Here is a 21,124-nt window from a genome sequence, read left to right as displayed (position 1 = left end):
TCACCTCTCCGCTCAGCAGCTCAGTGATCCTATTGGTCAGTTCTAGGATCTTCTGCTCATGTATCAGTGTATGAGGTGGAGGCTCGGTGATGTCACTCGGGGTCCTGCTCCACCCTCCTGACACACGGGGGGTCACACACTCCCCAGACGACGTCTTCACTACTGTGTGATCCTGTGTATGGGGAGACGCCGATCACTACACAGAGGACAAGAATCCTTCACCTTTCCCGTCATTTCCCTGCTTTACTCCTAGAGATCAGAGTGATGTGAAGATCTCACCTCTCCAGTGATCCAGTAGATTATCTCCAGGGTGAGGTCTAATATCCGAGCCGCCATGTGGTCTGTGTCCTGCTCCATCCTCGGGGGGTCACTGATGGAAAGGACCATCATCTAATCAGGGTCCTGTACATAAGGAAACTGAGGGAAAAAGGAGAAATTGGTGAAAAATCTCACCTGAAATAATCTTTTAGTTGTCAGTTATGAAACTGTGTGGCCATTATACAGAACTTTATAATCGCGCCTCCTACTTAATATCAGATCCCAGAACAGACACAAAGTCAGACTTCTACCTCTCCTCATTCAGGGCTTCTGTAGTTTGTAGGGTCCTAAACATAATTCCTGGCCCAGATGCTGATTAGGTGATGGGCGGTCACCAGACACTGATGATGGAGGCGACGGTCAGTCACCAGATATTGATGATGGAGGTGACGGGCGGTCACCAGATATTGATGATGGAGGCGACGGGCGGTCACTAGATATTGATGATGGAGGCGATGGTCAGTCACCAGATGCTGATTATGGAGGTGACGGGCGGTCACCAGATACTGATGATGGAGGCGACGGGTGGTCACCAGATATTGATGATGGAGGTGACGGGCGGTCACTAGATACTGATGATGGAGGTGACGGGCGGTCACCAGATACTGATGATGGAGGTGACGGGTGGTCACCAGATATTGATGATGGAGGCGACGGGCGGTCACTAGATACTGATGATGGAGGTGACGGGCGGTCACCAGATACTGATGATGGAGGTGATGGGCGGTCACCAGATACTGATGATGGAGGAGACGGGTGGTCACCAGATACTGATGATGGGGGAGACGGGTGGTCACCAGATATTGATGATGGAGGCGACGGGCGGTCACTAGATACTGATGATGGAGGTGACGGGCGGTCACCAGATACTGATGATGGAGGTGAAGGGCGGTCACCAGATACTGATGATGGAGGGGACGGGCAGTCACCAGATACTGATGATGGAGGCGACAGGCGGTCACCAGATACTGATGATGGAGGCGACAGGCGGTCACCAGATACTGATGATGGAGGCGACGGGCAGTCACCAGACACTGATGGAGGCGACGGTCAGTCACCAGATACAGATGATGGAGGGGACGGGCGGTCACCAGATACTGATGATGGAGGTGACGGTCAGTCACCAGATATTGATGATGGAGGCGACAGGCTGTCACTACATACTGATGATGGAGGAGATGGGCGGTCACCAGATACTGATGATGGAGGCGACGGGCGGTCACCAGATACTGATGATGGAGGAGACGGGCAGTCACCAGACACTGATGATGGAGGCGACGATCAGTCACCAGATACTGATGATGGAGGTGACGGGCGGTCACCAGATACTGATGATGGAGGCGACGGGCGGTCACCAGATACTGATGATGGAGGCGACGGGCAGTCACCAGACACTGATGATGGAGTCGACGGGCAGTCACCAGACACTGATGATGGAGGCGACGATCAGTCACCAGATACTGATGATGGAGGCGACGGGCAGTCACCAGACACTGATGGAAGCGACGGTCAGTCACCAGATACAGATGATGGAGGAGACGGGCAGTCACCAGACACTGATGATGGAGGCGACGATCAGTCACCAGATACTGATGATGGAGGTGACGGGCAGTCACCAGACACTGATGGAGGCGACGGTCAGTCACCAGATACTGATGATGGAGGAGACGGGTGGTCACCGGATACTGATGATGGAGGCAATGGGCAGTCACCAGATACTGATGATGGAGGCGACGGTCAGTCACCAGATACTGATGATGGAGGCGACGGGCAGTCACCAGATACTGATGATGGAGGCGACGGTCAGTCACCAGATACAGATGATGGAGGCGACGGCCAGTCACCAGATACTGATGATGGAGGCGACGGGCAGTCACCAGATACTGATGATGGAGGCGACGGTCAGTCACCAGATACTGATGATGGAGGTGATGGACGGTCACCAGATACTGATGATGGAGGCGACGGTCAGTCACCAGATACTGATGATGGAGGAGACGGGCAGTCACCAGATACAGATGATGGAGGAGACGGGCAGTCACCAGATACTGATGATGGAGGCGACGGTCAGTCACCAGATACTGATGATGGAGGCGACGGTCAGTCACCAGATACTGATGATGGAGGCGACGGTCAGTCACCAGATACTGATGATGGAGGCGACGGGCAGTCACCAGATACTGATGATGGAGGCGACGGGCAGTCACCAGATATATATATAGATATGTTTGTGTGCATTATACTGGGACATTATATATAACACGACGCTTCTTCATTGTTCTTCATTGTCCCAATCTCCAGCCCTTCGGTCACATTACAGCTAAATATTTCACAAATTCATTGACTGTTGTCGCCATTTTCCACACCCCTGTTCCACGTTTCCTGCACAGTTGTCTCTTGGTCTTGTTTCCATGAAGACGACTGCTGATCAGACTTTTCCGGACACTAAATGGGGGGAGCTGATTCCACGGGTTACTGTCGGTTCTGAGCTGATGGCACTGCTGGACATTTTCTGATTTTGAAGGTCAGTAACTAGTGAAGGTGCTGGGATAAGGTGTTATGTGCTCACCGAGTGTCTTCGGTCTGCTAGAGGAATAATAATCTATATACATAATTGTCTAAGGGTCACTTCCGTCTGTCTGTCCTTCTGTCACGGTTATTCATTCGCTGATTGGTCTCGGCAGCTGCCTGTCATGGCTGCCGCGACCAATCGGCGACGGGCACAGTCCGATTAGTCCCTCCCCTACACTCACTGCCCGGCGCCCGCTCCAGAATCCCCTCCACTCACACAGGGTTAATGGCAGCGGTAAAGGCCCGCGGTGTAACGCACTCCATTACCGCTGCTATTAACCCTGTGTGTCCCAAACTATTTACTATTGATGCTGCCTATGCAGCATCAATAGTAAAAATAGGTCATGTTAAAAATAATACTAAAAAAAACAAACACCTGCTATACTCACCCTCCCCCGCCTTTCTCGCTTCTCGCCACGTTCCTGGGATCGCTCCATTGCAAGCGGTAGCTTCCGGTCTCAGGGCTGGTGTGCGACAAGGACCTGCCGTGACGTCACGGTCATGTGACCTGCGACGTCATCACAGGTCCTGCTCACACCAGCCCTGGGACCGGAAGCTACCGCTTGCAATGGAGCGATCCCAGGAACGTGGCGAGGAGCGAGAAAGGCGGCGGATGGTGAGTATAGCAGGACTTCAACGGGCCTTCGGAAGGTGAGTATATGTTTTTGTTTTTTTTTAAGTCTCTATACTACGTGGCTCTGTGCTGTATACTCCGTCGCTGTGCAATATACTATGTGACTGGGCAATATACTACGTGGCTGGGCAATATACTACGTGGCTGGGCAATATACTACGTGCCCGGGCAATATACTACGTGGCTGGGCAATATACTACGTGACCGGGCAATATGCTACGTGGCTGGGCAATATACTACATGACTGGGCAATATACTACGTGGCTCTGCTGGGCAATATACTACATGACTGGGCAATATACTACGTGGTTCTGCTGGGCAATATACTACGTGGCTGGGCAATATACTACGTGGCTGGGCAATATACTACGTGGCTGGGCAATATACTACGTGGCTGGGCAATATACTACGTGGCTGGGCAATATACTACGTGGCTGGGCAATATACTACGTGGCTGGGCAATATACTACGTGGCTGGGCAATATACTACGTGGCTGGGCAATATACTACGTGGCTGGGCAATATACTATGTGGCTCTGCTGGGCAATATACTACATGACTGGGCAATATACTACGTGGCTGGGCAATATACTACGTGGCTCTGCTGGGCAATATACTACGTGACTGGGCAATATACTACGTGGCTGGGCAATATACTACGTGACTGGGCAATATACTACGTGGCTGGGCAATATACTACGTGGCTGGGCAATATACTACGTGGCTGGGCAATATACTACGTGGCTGGGCAATATACTACGTGGCTGGGCAATATACTACGTGGCTGGGCAATATACTACGTGACTGGGCAATATACTACGTGGCTGGGCAATATACTACGTGGCTGGGCAATATACTACGTGACTGGACAATATACTACGTGGCTGGACAATATACTACGTGGCTGGGCAATATACTACGTGACTGGGCAATATACTACGTGACTGGGCAATATACTACGTGGCTGGGCAATATACTACGTAGCTGAACAATATACTACGTGTCTGGGCAATATACTACGTGACTGGGCAATATACTACGTGACTGGGCAATATACTACGTGGCTGGGCAATATACTACGTGGCTGGGCAATATACTACGTGAGTGGGCAATATACTACGTGACTGGGCAATATACTACGTGACTGGGCAATATACTACGTGGCTGAACAATATACTACGTGTCTGGCCAATATACTACGTGACTGGGCAATATACTACGTGGTTCTGCTGGGCAATATACTACGTGACTGGGCAATATACTACGTGGCTGGGCAATATACTACGTGGCTGGGCAATATACTACGTGGCTGGGCAATATACTACATGACTGGGCAATATACTACGTGGCTCTGCTGGGCAATATACTACGTGACTGGGCAATATACTACGTGGCTGGGCAATATACTACGTAACTGGGCAATATACTACGTGGCTGGGCAATATACTACGTGGCTGGGCAATATACTACGTGGCTGGGCAATATACTACGTGGCTCTGCTGGGCAATATACTACATGACTGGGCAATATACTACGTGGCTCTGCTGGGCAATATACTACGTGACTGGGCAATATACTACGTGGCTGGGCAATATACTACGTGACTGGGCAATATACTACGTGGCTGGGCAATATACTACGTGGCTGGGCAATATACTACGTGGCTGGGCAATATACTACGTGGCTGGGCAATATACTACATGACTGGGCAATATACTACGTGGCTCTGCTGGGCAATATACTACGTGACTGGGCAATATACTACGTGGCTGGGCAATATACTACGTGACTGGGCAATATACTACGTGACTGGGCAATATACTACGTGACTGGGCAATATACTACGTGGCTGGGCAATATACTACGTGGCTCTGCTGGGCAATATACTACGTGGCTCTGCTGGGCAATATACTACGTGGCTGGGCAATATACTACGTGGCTGGGCAATATACTACGTGGCTGGGCAATATACTACGTGGCTGGGCAATATACTACGTGGCTGGGCAATATACTACGTGGCTGGGCAATATACTACGTGACTGGGCAATATACTACGTGGCTGGGCAATATACTACGTGGCTGGGCAATATACTACGTGGCTGGGCAATATACTACGTGGCTGGGCAATATACTACGTGGCTGGGCAATATACTACGTGGCTGGGCAATATACTACGTGGCTGGGCAATATACTACGTGGCTGGGCAATATACTACGTGGCTGGGCAATATACTACGTGGCTGGGCAATATACTACGTGGCTGGGCAATATACTACGTGGCTGGGCAATATACTACGTGACTGGGCAATATACTACGTGACTGGGCAATATACTACGTGACTGGGCAATATACTACGTGTCTGGGCAATATACTACGTGACTGGGCAATATACTACGTGGCTGGGCAATATACTACGTGGCTGGGCAATATACTACGTGGCTGCGCAATATACTACGTGGCTGGGCAATATACTACGTGACTGGGCAATATACTACGTGGCTGGGCAATATACTACGTGGCTGGGCAATATACTACGTGGCTGGGCAATATACTACGTGGCTCTGCTGGGCAATATACTACGTGACTGGGCAATATACTACGTGGCTGGGCAATATACTACGTGACTGGGCAATATACTACGTGGCTGGGCAATATACTACGTGGCTGGGCAATATACTACGTGGCTGGGCAATATACTACGTGGCTGGGCAATATACTACATGACTGGGCAATATACTACGTGGCTCTGCTGGGCAATATACTACGTGACTGGGCAATATACTACGTGGCTGGGCAATATACTACGTGACTGGGCAATATACTACGTGACTGGGCAATATACTACGTGACTGGGCAATATACTACGTGGCTGGGCAATATACTACGTGGCTCTGCTGGGCAATATACTACGTGGCTCTGCTGGGCAATATACTACGTGGCTGGGCAATATACTACGTGGCTGGGCAATATACTACGTGGCTGGGCAATATACTACGTGGCTGGGCAATATACTATGTGGCTCTGCTGGGCAATATACTACGTGACTGGGCAATATACTACGTGGCTGGGCAGTATACTACGTGGCTGGGCAGTATACTACGTGGCTGGGCAGTATACTACGTGGCTGGGCAGTATACTACGTGGCTGGGCAGTATACTACGTGGCTGGGCAATATACTACGTGGCTGGGCAATATACTACGTGGCTGGGCAATATACTACGTGGCTGGGCAATATACTACGTGGCTGGGCAATATACTACGTGGCTGGGCAATATACTACGTGACTGGGCAATATACTACGTGACTGGGCAATATACTACGTGACTGGGCAATATACTACGTGACTGGGCAATATACTACGTGGCTGGGCAATATACTACGTGGCTCTGCTGGGCAATATACTACGTGGCTGGGCAATATACTACGTGGCTGGGCAATATACTACGTGGCTGGGCAATATACTACGTGGCTGGGCAATATACTACGTGGCTGGGCAATATACTACGTGACTGGGCAATATACTACGTGGCTGGGCAATATACTACGTGGCTGGGCAATATACTACGTGGCTGGGCAATATACTACGTGGCTGGGCAATATACTACGTGGCTGGGCAATATACTACGTGGCTGGGCAATATACTACGTGGCTGGGCAATATACTACGTGGCTGGGCAATATACTACGTGGCTGGGCAATATACTACGTGGCTGGGCAATATACTACGTGGCTGGGCAATATACTACGTGGCTGGGCAATATACTACGTGGCTGGGCAATATACTACGTGGCTGGGCAATATACTACGTGGCTGGGCAATATACTACGTGGCTGGGCAATATACTACGTGGCTGGGCAATATACTACGTGACTGGGCAATATACTACGTGACTGGGCAATATACTACGTGACTGGGCAATATACTACGTGACTGGGCAATATACTACGTGACTGGGCAATATACTACGTGGCTGGGCAATATACTACGTGGCTGGGCAATATACTACGTGGCTGGGCAATATACTACGTGGCTGGGCAATATACTACGTGGCTGCGCAATATACTACGTGGCTGGGCAATATACTACGTGGCTGGGCAATATACTACGTGGCTGGGCAATATACTACGTGGCTGGGCAATATACTACGTGGCTCTGCTGGGCAATATACTACGTGACTGGGCAATATACTACGTGGCTGGGCAATATACTACGTGACTGGGCAATATACTACGTGGCTGGGCAATATACTACGTGGCTGGGCAATATACTACGTGGCTGGGCAATATACTACATGACTGGGCAATATACTACGTGGCTCTGCTGGGCAATATACTACGTGGCTGGGCAATATACTACGTGACTGGGCAATATACTACGTGACTGGGCAATATACTACGTGGCTGGGCAATATACTACGTGGCTCTGCTGGGCAATATACTACGTGGCTCTGCTGGGCAATATACTACGTGGCTCTGCTGGGCAATATACTACGTGGCTGGGCAATATACTACGTGGCTGGGCAATATACTACGTGGCTGGGCAATATACTACGTGGCTGGGCAATATACTATGTGGCTCTGCTGGGCAATATACTACGTGACTGGGCAATATACTACGTGGCTGGGCAGTATACTACGTGGCTGGGCAGTATACTACGTGGCTGGGCAGTATACTACGTGGCTGGGCAGTATACTACGTGGCTGGGCAGTATACTACGTGGCTGGGCAATATACTACGTGGCTGGGCAATATACTACGTGGCTGGGCAATATACTACGTGGCTGGGCAATATACTACGTGGCTGGGCAATATACTACGTGACTGGGCAATATACTACGTGACTGGGCAATATACTACGTGACTGGGCAATATACTACGTGACTGGGCAATATACTACGTGGCTGGGCAATATACTACGTGGCTCTGCTGGGCAATATACTACGTGGCTCTGCTGGGCAATATACTACGTGGCTGGGCAATATACTACGTGGCTGGGCAATATACTACGTGGCTGGGCAATATACTACGTGGCTGGGCAATATACTACGTGGCTGGGCAATATACTACGTGGCTGGGCAATATACTACGTGGCTGGGCAATATACTACGTGGCTGGGCAATATACTACGTGGCTGGGCAATATACTACGTGGCTGGGCAATATACTACGTGGCTGGGCAATATACTACGTGGCTGGGCAATATACTACGTGGCTGGGCAATATACTACGTGGCTGGGCAATATACTACGTGGCTGGGCAATATACTACGTGACTGGGCAATATACTACGTGACTGGGCAATATACTACGTGACTGGGCAATATACTACGTGACTGGGCAATATACTACGTGACTGGGCAATATACTACGTGTCTGGGCAATATACTACGTGGCTGGGCAATATACTACGTGGCTGGGCAATATACTACGTGGCTGCGCAATATACTACGTGGCTGGGCAATATACTACGTGACTGGGCAATATACTACGTGGCTGGGCAATATACTACGTGGCTGGGCAATATACTACGTGGCTGGGCAATATACTACGTGGCTCTGCTGGGCAATATACTACGTGACTGGGCAATATACTACGTGGCTGGGCAATATACTACGTGACTGGGCAATATACTACGTGGCTGGGCAATATACTACGTGGCTGGGCAATATACTACGTGGCTGGGCAATATACTACGTGGCTGGGCAATATACTACGTGGCTCTGCTGGGCAATATACTACGTGACTGGGCAATATACTACGTGGCTGGGCAATATACTACGTGACTGGGCAATATACTACGTGACTGGGCAATATACTACGTGACTGGGCAATATACTACGTGGCTGGGCAATATACTACGTGGCTCTGCTGGGCAATATACTACGTGGCTCTGCTGGGCAATATACTACGTGGCTGGGCAATATACTACGTGGCTGGGCAATATACTACGTGGCTGGGCAATATACTACGTGGCTGGGCAATATACTACGTGGCTGGGCAATATACTACGTGGCTGGGCAATATACTACGTGGCTGGGCAATATACTACGTGGCTGGGCAATATACTACGTGGCTGGGCAATATACTACGTGGCTGGGCAATATACTACGTGGCTGGGCAATATACTACGTGGCTGGGCAATATACTACGTGACTGGGCAATATACTACGTGACTGGGCAATATACTACGTGACTGGGCAATATACTACGTGACTGGGCAATATACTACGTGTCTGGGCAATATACTACGTGACTGGGCAATATACTACGTGGCTGGGCAATATACTACGTGACTGGGCAATATACTACGTGACTGGGCAATATACTACGTGTCTGGGCAATATACTACGTGACTGGGCAATATACTACGTGACTGGGCAATGTACTACGTGACTGGGCAATGTACTACGTGACTGGGCAATGTACTACGTGGCTGGGCAATATACTACGTGGCTGGGCAATATACTACGTGACTGGGCAATATACTACGTGGCTGGGCAATATACTACGTGACTGGGCAATATACTACGTGGCTGGGCAATATACTACGTGACTGGGCAATATACTACGTGACTGGGCAATATACTACGTGGCTGGGCAATATACTACGTGGCTGGGCAATATACTACGTGGCTGGGCAATATACTACGTGGACATGCATAGTCTAGAATACCCGATGCGTTAGAATCGGGCCACCATCTAGTAATAATAATAATCTTTAAATTATGAGGAATATGTCCGAGTCCCCGCGGCTGCACGTCTGGGACATATTATTGGAGCACCCGAGCATGCTCAGATAACACCTTATCCCGCTCACTCATCCGCTGCAGTTTTCTCCTCAGTCCTCAGCATTGCTCGTTCCTGCAGCCGGTTACACCGAGTGGCGGAAGCTCCAGATCCCCCGGTGTCCTAGGAGCGGATTATTCCACACACCGGACTGTGAGCGGATGAGTCCGGGGTCTCCGCGGCTGCAGCGTCTCCGGACTCGTCTCCATGGAGCAGTGAGGCCGTCACTGGCCGGAGATCCTTCCTCAGACGCCATTAATCACCTCAGTGACCGCGGCCGAGGCTCAGACTCCACAATGGAGAAATCTGGAGGTTTCCAGGTCAGGAGTCTCCGTCCTGTGACCGCAGAATGTCGCGGCTTCTTCATGTGGTGACGTCGGTGCTGCGGAGCCGCCGCTGTATGTGACCGACACAACAACGGGGAGAAGCGAGAGGAAGAGAGAGCGGAACATGGACGACAAGTGTCCCGTACCCGAGCGTGTGCGGACGTCACCTCCTGGGGGGACAGGACCTGCGGGGACAAATACGGGGGACGAGGGAGAGAGCACAGGACCTGCGGTGACATCACAGGATCACATGACAGGAAGTGCCGCAGGATAACTCCTCCCCTCCTCTGACTGATCACATGACAGGAAGCCCGCAGTATAACCCCTCCCCTCCCTGAGCACATGACGTCACTGAAGGTCCTGCAGTCGCTGCTGGGATACATCAGATCACACAGGTCCAGTAGTCATTAGGATAAATATCGCGGTCTCGTCCTTTCCCCTGTGCACAGTTGTGTTTCTCGGCCGGTTGATCTCATATCTTCCGTGTGAAGTCTTGGCGCAGACTGATGGTGGCCGTAGCTCCGGGAGTCTCCTCAGCGGCCATGGTTCATCCATAAATCCGTTCACTCCCGGACAAGTCTCCGTTTCTCACTCCTGATGTTCCGAGTTCCATCACTTTTCAGTTTTCCTTCGCCCCTGGGTGTGTGTTATTTCTTTGTGGCGACGACTTATACTATTGAATCATGACACCGTTCATTCATTTTGCCACATAACGTGCTGGAAAATGGTCCCAAAAATTCAAAGTGCGGCTCATCGGCCGGAGTCCCAAGATAAAACATCGTGTAGATAAAACAAACATTGCATGGATAACATAAAACACGGCATAGATAAAACATCGCATAGATAAAACATCGCATAGATAGCATAAAACAAACACCGCGTGGATAAAACACTGCGCAGATAAGATAAAACATCGTGTGCATAAAACATCAGATAGATAAAACATCGCATGGAAATACATCACCTAGATAAGAGAAAACATCACACAGCACTCGGACCAGTATTCCTCTATGGGGAGCACGGACACTCGGCCCACGCTCGCAGCAGAGCAGGAGGCGAGGGGCATTAGCACAGATCGCATCCGATGCTCTCGTCTGACCCCGGCCTTATGGTAAATATTGATACTTTGCTTTATTATTCAGACAATTTATTTATCTTCGATTAATTTAATATTTTAAGTGTTATTTATAAAAGCAATAACACAGGACATGTTTTAGGGAATTCGGCAGTTTCCTTGATTTTTGACCTTGTTATTCCCAACTAACATCTCCTCCCTTAGGTAATGTAAGAAGCCACTTTCCTTATCTCTGTGGTTATAATAAAGACTGGGCATCTGAGAGCAGACCGGCCCGTACACTGACACCGGTCGTGTGCCTTTGTCTCCGATTGATCGACTCTGATATGATCAAAACCGGCAAACGGGTGAAACCTTTTGAGTTTCCCCTAAAGCTTTCCACATCACAGTGAAAAAGAATCTAATTCCACAATGTGTTTTTTTTTGGCTTCTGTTTTGCCGGTGTTCATTGTATGGTGGAAATGACCTTCTGACATGATTCTCCAGCTTTGAAATTGCAAACATTACAGAAATTAATTCAAATTCCATTTTTTTTTTAATTTAATTTTTGTAAATTTAGTGGTGACCCCGACTAATTTATTTGCCTACTGCCTTCTTGCTGAAAATCCCATATTTGGTCCCCTGTAGGTGCAGTGAAAATGATGACATTTTGGGGCCTCGTGCTTCATTATTGAAAAAGCCAAATATTTTTCAATGTTGGAGTGTTGATATTTTATATGATGCTTCAGTTTTCCATGTCTATGACCTGGACGTTCCTTGAGACAAATGTAAAGATTTACATAATAATGGTAGTTCACGGTGTCCATGCTGACATGACTCTAACTCTTATCTCTTTACAGACATCACCATCAAGGCTCACAATCTACTGTATATTCCCCATCTTTGGAGTGTGGAACGAAACACGGGGAGAACATATAAACTCCTCTGGTGGGATCTGATCCCAGGATTTCAGCCCTGGAAGGCTGCAGCTCGCTGCCTCATTGGAAGGGGAGGCTTAATTTCTCACAATAGTCGCCCAGTATGAGGGCACAGTACAGAATTAAAGTGTAGAAATTGTGTGAGAGTACCTCAGGTAGCACTCATAGAGTTAGGGTGGTTTCACACTTGCGTTTTTGTCTGCAGCGTTTTTTTTCAAAAAAACGCATGCGTTTTTTTTTCCTATCTTTAACATTGAAAACGCATGCGTTTTTTTGTGTACGCGTTTGGTCGCGTTTTTTGACGCATGCGTTTTTTTACTGCATGCGTTCATTTTCTGAAATGCTACTTGTAGTATTTTTAGAAGCGTTTTTTGGACCAAAAAAAAACGCATGCGTTTTCATGCGTTTTTTTTTGGGTCTAAAAATACATTGGAGTCAATGGGGACGCATGCGTTTTTTGGTGCATGCGGTTTTTGCGGTAAAAAACGCATGCGTTTTTTTATTAAAAAAACAGAAAACACACTGATATGCCACCCCCCAGCATAAAGGTGATAAAGGGAACCTAACCCTACCCCTAACCCTAACCCTACCCCTAAGGGATCCTAACCCTAACCCTACCCCTACCCCTAAGGGATCCTAACCCTAATCCCTTTATGGTTAGGGGTAGGGTTAGGGGTAAGGTTAGGGTTAGGATCCCTTAGGGTTAGGGGTAGGGTTAGGGGTAGGGTTAGGGGTAGGTTAGGGTTAGGGGTAGGGTTAGGGGTAGGGTTAGGGTTAGGATCCCTTAGGGTTAGGGGTAGGGGTAGGGTTAGGGTTAGGGGTAGGGTTAGGGGTAGGGTTAGGATCCCTTAGGGTTAGGGTTAGGAGTAGGGTTAGGGGTAGGGTTAGGGGTAGGGTTAGGGGTAGGTTAGGGTTAGGGTTAGGATCCCTTAGGGTTAGGGGTAGGGTTAGGGGTAGGATCCCTTTAGGGTTAGGGTTATGATCCCTAACCCTACCCCTAACCCTAACCCTAACTATTTCTGTTTATAGTGGGTTTTTTACTTTATTTTGATGATTGGCAGTTGTCACACATTTTTCTGCATGCGTTTAAAAAACGCAAACGCATGAAAAAACGCATGTAAACGCGGTAAAACGCCGCGTTTTTTTCACCACATGCAAAAACGCATGCGTCAAAAAAACGCAGCGTTTACACGCGTTTACATGCGTTTTTTCACCATGCGTTTTTTTGCGTTTTTTACCGCAAAAACGCACCCGAAAAAACGCCAATGTGAAACCAGCCTTAGAGTTTATGAAGGAAAAGTCACTCAGATTGAACCCCTGAATGTTCTCCCTTCGCAGGAGTAGCTGACAAAGATGTTACGGATTTAATATACCCACTACTAGACCAGGGTTGCTACCTCCACATGGATAACTTCTAAACCAGCATCTCACTCTTCATGTCCTTTGCCAGAAAAAGCAGAGTGGCCTCCCAGATTTGATCCTGGGGTACAATAAAAACATGGGGAGAGTGATCTCTTTGATCAAGTGCTGAAGCCACACAGTGCCAAGTAAAAAAGTATGCTACATAAAGCATTCGTCACGGACTGGTAGATTCCATCAGTTTCTGGAGGTAATAATCAAGGGCCACATATTTGGAAATCAGGAAGAGGAGGGCCACAGTACTTCTAGAACTGAAGATTCATGTATTGTACCAAGGCAACACATTCTGGTGAATTTCCCCAAACTGCAAGGAAATGTCCCACAACTCCCTCTGAAGACAGAATTTTCAGAGATTTTCTGGGCTGCTGAGATGAGAGTGGAGCAGATGGATGGGCCGTGGCTTAATCACTAACGGGCACAGACCTCCACTTCAGATCAGACACCAGCAAGGTGGAGGTGGGCACTGCTATGGGCTGGGATTATTGAAGATAAGCTGGTTGAAAACGGACTTAAAATCAGCTCCCAAACCCACTGCTATTTTTTAGGAGACATTTTCTTCCAGCAGTGGTGCAGGGAAAAAGTCTGCATCTTTCAAGAAAACTATGATTTTTCTGCAGGACAATTCTCCACTGCTCAAGTCCAAGAGATGCCTCGAAATTAAAGAATAATGACACGGCCCTGTCCTCACCAGACCTAAACCCTAGTGAGAACTTGTGGCCCTTCTTACATGGGAGATTTACAGTGAAGATACACAGTGCCATGTCTGACCCATCTCTGAGACTGTGGTTGGTGCGGCCTAAAAAAATCGTCAACAGATTAAGAAACTGACAGACTCCATGGATGGAGCGTATATGACTGTTAATGAAAATAGCGGCCATTTTACTATATTGGGCACTGATATTTTTTATGGAAATGTCCAAAATTTATCTTCGTACATTTTGAGTTGTTTGGTTATTATTCAGACTTTAGTAGATGAAAATAAACAATTGAGATGGGAAATTGTACGTTTTTCATTTAGTTACATAATTCTGCACGTCCAAATATTCTCCTAAGAGACAAAAAACTCCCTTTTACTTTCTTAAATATTAAGCTTTATTAATCTTTTGGACTGTGCAATTGTAAGTGCACAGTGCCATATGATGACTGTAGTATACTGACAGGATAAAATGTTGATGGGAGGAGAAGGAGCAGTATATGTATATAAAAGTATATGTATGTAATATCAAAAAAGCATTGCTCACATAAAGAAGAACTTTAGGTATAAGGACTAAAATGAGTTCTTATGTAGTGGTTATGTTGCTAAACTCTTTAGCATTCTAGTTCTGTAGCTAAAATAAGTCGCATTTTGCCTGATCACTGCTGCCTATGAATGGTCCATGAAAAAGACACTGCAATAAAGCCAGGGGAGGATTGTTGTGTTATGAGATGTAAACATTGGTCAGGCAGTTGTCAGAACTAGTGATGAGCGAATATACTCATTACTTGAGATTTCCAGAGCACGCTCAGGGGTCCTCTGAGTATTTTTTAGTACTCGGAGATTTAGTTTTTCTTGCCGCAGCTGAATGATTTACATCTGTTAGCCAGTTTGATTACATGTGAGGATTCCCTAGCAACCAGGCAACCCCCACATGTACTTATGGTGGCTAACAGATGTAAATCATTCAGCTGCGGCAAGAAAAATGAAATCTCCGAGCACTAAAAAATACTCTGTCACCTAAGCGTGCTCGGGAAATCTCGAGTAACAAGTATATTCGCTCCTCACTAGTCAGAAAGTCTCTGAATTAAGCAGAGATGCTGGATGCGCTGACTGCTCGGATGCTGTTATGAGCAACTATCAGAGGTAGTGAACGAGCAAGAGACCGGATTAAAGAGGATATCTGGGACTTAAAAAAATTGTGTCTAAGCACTAACATTGATGTAGTTGCTAACAGAGGCAACTACTTGTCTGTTGTACCCGGTGCCGGTCATTGACCGGTTTCTCTTCCTATTGACAGGACGGGGCTACTGGCGTCATGCTGATTGACTGCCGACTCCCCGTTGCCCAGTTGGAGGAAGCCGGATGTGAATCAATATGACGCCAGTAGTCCCGCTCTGTCAACAGGAAGTGAAACCGCTGCTCTGTTGAGTCTTCCCCCAACTAAGCAACAGGAAGCCGGCTAACAATCAGCATGACCCCAGCAGTCCCGCCTTGCCAACAGGAAAAGAAACTGCCACTTTGTTGACATGACGTCAGCGGAAGTCTAGTGACTGCTCTGTGCCGGTGGAGAACGGGGTCGGGCACAACAGGCAGATGGGTAGCATCTACCTACCCGTTAGTGATTAGGCCCATTAGGCCTGGATATACCCTTTAACTAACATGAGATATACTTACATAAAGTTATCCTGCCTGAACACTGCTGCTTTGGAAGCCCCAAGAAAGAACAAGACGTGTCCAGCAACCCGCACTCTGCAGTCATTCATGCCTCAGGTCAGCTTCTGTTTAGACTGCGCAGATTAACATTTTTGATGTATGCGCAGTACAAACTGTGGGAAAACCATTTTATCTTCAAGATGCTACGGATGGCGTTAAAAAGCACCTGTTTTTTACAGACTGTCAGTGAATCTACGGGCGGTTGGTACCCAGCCCTTCTGGTCCTTCCTTCGTAGACCTGCCCTTATCCTGTGATTGTAAAATAAAGGTGTCTATTACTGTTGGCTTATTTCTTACATAACCGGCCTCTAACCAGCCACCACATGGCCTGAATCCAGTTGTACAACTTCTCAACTGAAAGATCTTCCTGAAACCAATGATCGACAACTGCGATTCTGTGTCCGATTCCTTTGTAAGATATTTTCTGTCTTTCGCAATCATGCTACAAATTTTACAAGTTGCAAGGAAACATCCTTTATTAATATCTTTAAAGGACCTGACCACAAGTTATACATTACACATGATAACATAATGAATAACATAGAATGCCAAGATAATATTTTATGATATAACATTATTCTTATTCTACAGGAACACAACTGGATGATCATTACAGAGGAAAACCGAATACATTATGAACCTTTCAAAGCATAAAAGTAGGAGCCTGCATCAGAGAGAATCACAAAAACTTTGTTTAAAGGAGTGGCCTGGTACCTAAAAAATGTCCTAAATAGCTATATTTACACCCCAACCACTTTTCTAAATAGCTTTATTATAGAATACCCTACACTTCTCTGAATCTATCCAATCCTGAAATGTGTCTTTCTTTACTTCACTCCCTGTAACGTTTCGTTTGAGAGGAGTGTCACACAGGATGTCACAGGAAGCTGGGGCTGCACTCACTTCCCCACAGTGTCTATCACCCCTCCTGGGACAGGATGTCATCTGGGGGCAACATTGCAGTTACTTAATGCAGTTTCTTGCATCACTGCCATCTGAAGATGTCCTGGATCCATGCTGAAAGCTACTGTGGGAGATGTGAATGCAGCGCCAGGACTTTGCAATCATCCCCACCCGGCAGCAGGGTTGGAGATAGAAGCAGCGTAAGTGACACCACCACCCCACAGCTTCTAGCACCACCCTCAAATGAATCACATTCAGGGTGCAGTACTCACTAGTGACACACACAGCTTCTATCACTGCCCCTAATAATACATTTGAGGGCGGTGCTAGAAGCTGTGGTGCAGCACTGATGTCACTCACTGCTTCTATGTCCGCCCCTGATGAAATCTTGTTTCACAGTTAAAAGCTGTGACGGAGACAGAAGCAGAGTGCTGACGCTGCTCTCACCTCTACCGTGGCATTTATCACCATTGATCCAGGGCATCGTCACAGGGCGGCGATGCAAGAAACGATAATAACTGCAGCCCTGGCCTCTGATGACGTCCTGTCCAGGAGGGGTGATAGACACTGTGGGGAAATGTGTGCACCTCGAGCCTTCTGTGATGTCCTGTGTGAAATATCACAGGAAACGAAGTAGAAAAAGAAAAACATTGAGGGAATAGCTAAATAGGGAAAAGTGTAGACTATTTTATAATAAAGCTAATAAGAAAAGTGATTAGGGTGTAAAGATAGATATTTAGAAAGGACATTTTAGGTACCAGACCACCCCTTTAAAAGATACACACTAGTGATGAGCGAATGGTCTCGGATGTTATCTGAGTATCTTGGGTATGCTCGAATAATCTGTTCGAGTCCCTGCGGCTGCATGTTTTGCGTCTGTAAGGCTAAGTTCACATTTGCATATATGTGCGCAGCGTATCATCTGCAAACGCATTCCCAAACGCATGTTTACGCAGCTTTTTTTATCCACATCAGCTTACGCATGACGGCAAAAAAAAAGCTGCGTATGCATGCGTTTTTTCGATATTTCCAGGAGGGTGTGTCTCAATCAGTTCCTGAGAGATAAACGAAGGCATTCACCTTGCAACTGTAGTCATCAAATAAACGGCCTTCTTCAGTAACAATAACTTCAGGGACAAAGGAGCGTTTTCATGAACGTAATGGAGTATCAGCGGCAAAATAGCAGTAAATGCTTGTAGCAAGGTATAAGTGGGAAGCCCTTGGAGATGTGCCTGACAGTAACGCGGCATCCACCGCGTCACTGCCGGACACGCCGGCACATCTAGGGCTTCCCACTTATATTGGACACACCAACGTGGACATTATACCTTGCTACAAGCATTTACTGCTATTGTGCCGCTGATATGCCCATTACGTTCATGAAAACGCTCCTTTGTCCCTGAAGTTATTGTTACTGAAGAAGGCCGTTTATTTGGGCCGAAACGTTTATTTGATGACTACAATAAATTGCAAAAACTACATATGAGGCCTGTCCCACACGTCCAGATAATTCCAGTACCGGAAAAAATCGGTACCGGAATTATCCGTGTGCTCACGTGGCACATCAGTGTGGCACACGTGCGGCGTCCGTGTGCCGACTGGGTACCACACACACCGTGCAGGAGACAGCGCTACAGTTAAGCGCTGTCCCCTGCATCTATCTGGTGCTGAAGCCGCCATTCATTTCTCTCTAGCAGCGTTCGCTGGAGGGAAGATATGAAAAATCTTTTTTTTTTTTTTGGTGTTTAAAAAAAAGATCCGTCCCCAACCCCCTCCCATCCCCTGTGCCGTGCCATGCCCCCCCCCCCCCCCCTGTTAATAAAATACTTACCCGGCTCCCTAGCTGCTTCCTCTCCTCGCCACAGCTTCTCCTGTATGAGCGGTCACGTGGTGCCGCCTATTACAGTGATGAATATGTGGCAAAACATGCAGCCGCAGGAACTCAAACAGATTATTTGACCACACCCAAGATACTTGTATAACTCCCAAGCATACTTGGATAAAACGTTATCCGAGCATGTTCACTCATCATTAATACACACATTAACTTAAATACATGTATTTTGTGCTAAAAATGTTTCTACTTTGTTCAATTACAAATGTTGCACTGATCAGATTTTACAGGCTGTTTCCATAGACATTGCTGGCTGACTATCCTAACTAATTCTGATGTAAGATTTGTAGCCCTTTTTTATCTGTTTTTTTTTCTTTTTGGCTCCTTTTCGCTGATTTATGGTTTTCATATTTCAACACAGAGGAACATGATCAACAGCTCATTTGTCCAAAGTGGGGGCAGTGCAGGAAATGTTTACTGTGACTGTACTGTATACTACGCTAAAATGAGTGAACCGTCTGTTAGGTTCCGTCCTAACCCAAAGCCTCAAAAGGCGGGTGGATCAGACAGAACAGAAGACAATGAAGGGAAAGAACACAGAGGGTCATGCAACTGGACTGTGATGTGGGCACAGAAACAGTGCAGGTAATTAAAGTATATCAGAAAAAGGCTAGTATGGAGCTGTCAAAACACATAGCTGCTAGTCCATAAGTAGTGGACAACCCCTTTAAAATGGTTACTCTTGTTTGTGAGTTCTCTGGTGTCTAATAAGATTGGATTTGTTGGCAAAACACTTGTCACAATCTCTACATGAAAATGGCTTCTCCCCTGTGTGAGTTCTCTGATGTTTCACAAAACCTGATCTGAAGGAAAAACGTTTCCCACATTCTGAACATACAAATGGTTTCTCTTTCGTGTGAATTCTTAGATGTTCTATAATATGTGATTGATGACTAAAACACTTCCCACATTCAGGACATGAAAATGGCTTCTCCCCTGTGTGAGCTCTCTGTTGGTGTTGAATAAGACCAGTTTTTTGGCTAAAACATTTCCCACATTCTGGACATGGGAATGGTTTCTCCCCTGTGTGAGTTCTTAGATGCTTCTCAAGATGTGATTTGTTACCAAAAAACTTCTCACATTCAGTACATGAAAATGGTGTCTCCGCTCTGTGAACTATGCGGAAATGTTTAACGAGACATGATTTGTCTCTAAAACCTTTTCCACAATCAGGACATGAAAATGGCTTCTCACCTGTATGAATTCTTTGATGTATAACAAACCCAGATCTGTGACCAAAACTTTTCCCACATTCTGAACACGAGTATGGTTTCTCCCCTGTGTGACTTCTGAGATGCTCCACAAGATTTGATTTGTGACTAAAATACTTCCCACATTCAGAACATGGAAATGGCTTCTCTCCTGTGTGAAGTCTTTGATGTTTCACAAGATGAGGTTTCTGACTAAAACATTTTCCACAATCAGGACAAGAATATGGTTTCTCCCCTGTGTGACTTCTCTGGTGTTTAACAAGGCTCGACTTGTGGCAAAAACATTTCGCACATTGTGAACATGAATATGGCCTTTCATCTGTGGGAGTTTTCTCTTTCGCAGAACTATTTGATTTCTTTTTAAAATGTTTTCCCCTTTGAAATTTGCCCCCCCTTTTATGTTTAGGTTTGTCTTTGCCTATCGGATTAGCTGAAGCCATCTTGGATTCTGTGATCTCGTCACCTGAAAAAAATAATAATAAAAATATCCTATTTTTGCAAACATTCCTTTTTATTAATGAAGAAACTTTATTAACACTATAAAGAAAGGAAAAAAGTAGCAATGCTATAGTCAAGCTGGTGTTCAATTTGAGTAAGTTTATCACAAAAGGATGTAGAAAAGTAAAGGTTAGTGATGAGCGAACGTGCTCTGTCAACGTGGAAT

At 46.9% G+C, this 21,124-nt stretch overlaps 1 protein-coding gene across 1 annotated transcript in view; it reads right to left on the bottom strand.

The window, feature by feature from the left end:
* Positions 1 to 21,124, bottom strand: part of LOC138637639 (zinc finger protein 594-like) — a gene marked incomplete at its 5' end in the record, with an annotated part of 74,403 nt that overhangs the window by 31,195 nt on the left and 22,084 nt on the right. The window contains 3 exons of the mRNA XM_069726478.1: positions 5 to 172; positions 280 to 390; positions 19,929 to 20,923. Coding sequence (XP_069582579.1) covers positions 5 to 172; positions 280 to 390; positions 19,929 to 20,923 — 1,274 coding nt within the window. The remainder of the gene's footprint in view (positions 1 to 4; positions 173 to 279; positions 391 to 19,928; positions 20,924 to 21,124) is intronic.

The sequence above is a fragment of the Ranitomeya imitator genome, chromosome 5, assembly GCF_032444005.1.
Source record: "Ranitomeya imitator isolate aRanImi1 chromosome 5, aRanImi1.pri, whole genome shotgun sequence".
Taxonomy (NCBI): Eukaryota; Metazoa; Chordata; class Amphibia; order Anura; family Dendrobatidae; genus Ranitomeya; species Ranitomeya imitator.
Note: the sequence above shows the minus strand (reverse complement) of the source record. Positions and strands in the feature narration are given on the sequence as shown.